Below are 2496 nucleotides of genomic sequence, written 5' to 3'. Positions count from 1 at the left end.
CCAAGCATGGTTCCTATCCATCAGAAGCATAACTTTTCTCAGGATAAATGAAGGGCTAGGGAGGGGGAAGGGTGGGTGTGCAGAGAGGAGGGAAGCCGCAATCAGGATGTGAAGTAAATAAATAACTTAATGAAAAATACAAAAAAAAAAATAAGATTTTAATGTGTGTGAATAGAATTATGCTAATTGAGTAGAAAAATTGTGTTTTCTTAGTTTCTAGTTAGTTCCAAAATTTCTTTCAAATCTTCTATGAAAAATATGCATCCATTATGTTCCTGTGTGTATTCTCTTGACTTGGACCTCCTTCTAAAACTAAAAAACTCAAAACACATATTTGTACAAACTAAAGGAGACAGACAATTGGTTCTGTTCAGTAAGCCTTTATACGTGCACCAAAATCCATCCAGAAATTACTGCATATGAGACAGATTATAATTTGATATGTTATCCAAGACCAAGGTTATCCTATTGTTCCTAACAGATAGGCTTATTATCAACATTAAATGTATTCAGCATAATTTATACTGATATAAATATATATATATATATATATACATCACATATATGTATATATAAAGTTATACATATGTGTGCTCACATGTGTGAATGTAACAATAATAATTAATAAATCATGAATAGCAAAAGGAATGAAAGAGGTCAGGGATAACTTGTGGGGATACAGAGTGAAGAAATTATTTGAATGTAATATTCATATATGAAGTTCTCAAATGTAAAAAAGAAAAAAGGAAAGAGAGATTTTCCTTGTTCTACAGAGTTTAATGCATCAGTGACTTTAAATAAACATCATTCCTTAGGAATGTAGGTTAAAGATTATTATAATCTTTGCTTTATAAATACATGTAGTTCTCTGTTTTCAGAAAAGATTGTTCCTGCCTGAGTAGATGGGAAAATATACCTATGTAATTCATATGTGAAATATATGTGTATATACATGCAAATGATTTTTCAGATTGATGAACAATAAAATTCTACATTACAGAAGACAGTCCATAGTACATTTAGGAAGTTTTCCTATAACTAACTAGTTGTCTGCATACTCTCTTCATTGCTACCTTCATTTCTTGATTTCTAAATGTATAGATTACAGGATTCAGAAACGGAGTGATAACTGCATCAAATATGGCCAGAAACTTATCAAGGTGTGTGGAAGGAGATGGCCAGGTATAGAAAAATATCAAAGGACCAAAGAATAAGAACACCACAGAGATGTGAGCAGAAAGAGTAGATAAGGCTTTAGAGGAACCACTTGAAGAATGTTTTTGCACAGTGATTATGATGACAATATATGAAATGATCAGTATGAAGAAGGAGCCCACAGAGATGAACCCACTGTTGGCTGTGACCATTAACTCCAGCTGGTAAGTGTTAATGCAGGCTAGTTTGATAAACCGAGGAAGGTCACAGTAGAAGCTGTCCAACACATTTGGTCCACAGAATGGTAAGTTTACTACAAAAGCCAGTTGAATCAGAGAATGCATAAGGCCAACCACCCAGGCAGCCACGGAAAACAAGATGCACATCCTTGGGCTCATAATGGTTAGGTAATGAAGAGGCTTACATATGGCCACATATCTGTCAAAGGCCATGGCTATGAGCAGCACCATCTCCACACCACCAATGACATGAATGAAAAATATTTGAGTAACACAACCTGTAAAGGAGATGACTTTGTGCTTTCTGAATAAGTCATAAATCATCTTCGGAGAAGTAACAGAAGAAACACCCAAGTCAATGAAAGAGAGGTTAGCCAACAGAAAGTACATGGGAGAGTGTAAGTGAGGGTCAGATGCCACAGTGAACACAATAAGGCAGTTTCCCATCATGCTAGCCATATAAAACATAGAGGAGAACACAAAGAGAAATAGTTGAATACTCCAGGAGTTGGTGAGTCCCAGGAACACAAACTCTGACACCACAGACTGATTCGCTCCTTCCATTGGTTGTGTTGACAGTGACTGAAGGAGGAAACAAGAGAAACTATAAATTATATTATTGTAAAGTCCTACCTATATATAAATAAGTGCTGAGCACCAGTAGTAATCAGAGGATTATAACTTCAGACTGCAGTGAAATCACCTCACATTTTTCCATAAATAACAAGGGAAGGTGAATAGGAAGCATTGAGGAAGGGAAGGGAAGGGAAGGGGAAGGGGAAGGGAAGGAGAGGAGAGGAAGAGGAAGAGGAAGAGGAAGAGGAAGAGGAAGAGGAAGAGGAAGAGGAAGAGGAAGAGGAAAGGAAAGCAAAGCAAAGCAAAGCAAAGCAAAGGAAGAGGAAGAGGAAAGGAAGAGGAAAGAAAAATGAGAAAAGTTTTAAAATGAAAAGTTTTAAATTCAAAAACTTGAAAAAATATAAAGATAAATTTGGTTGGATTTTAAAGGAGAGTATCCTTGTAAACTCCTCATGTGAATATAAATTAGTGTTTTCAGGAAGCAAAAATTGTCTTAGGGATACTGAAAAAATGTAAAACTACAAAC

At 35.6% G+C, this 2496-nt stretch overlaps 1 protein-coding gene across 1 annotated transcript; it reads right to left on the bottom strand.

The window, feature by feature from the left end:
- Window positions 1-1019: 1019 nt before the first annotated feature.
- LOC110289410 (olfactory receptor 4F3/4F16/4F29-like) lies at window positions 1020-1958 on the bottom strand. The gene has a single exon (XM_021155603.2). The coding sequence runs from the start codon at window positions 1956-1958 to the stop codon at window positions 1020-1022; it is 939 nt and encodes a 312-aa protein (XP_021011262.1).
- Between the last annotated feature and the right edge of the window lie 538 nt (window positions 1959-2496).

This window comes from Mus caroli, unplaced genomic scaffold (assembly GCF_978045245.1).
Source record: "Mus caroli unplaced genomic scaffold, Mus_caroli_1 scaffold_2, whole genome shotgun sequence".
Classification (NCBI taxonomy): Eukaryota; Metazoa; Chordata; class Mammalia; order Rodentia; family Muridae; genus Mus; species Mus caroli.
Note: the sequence above shows the minus strand (reverse complement) of the source record. Positions and strands in the feature narration are given on the sequence as shown.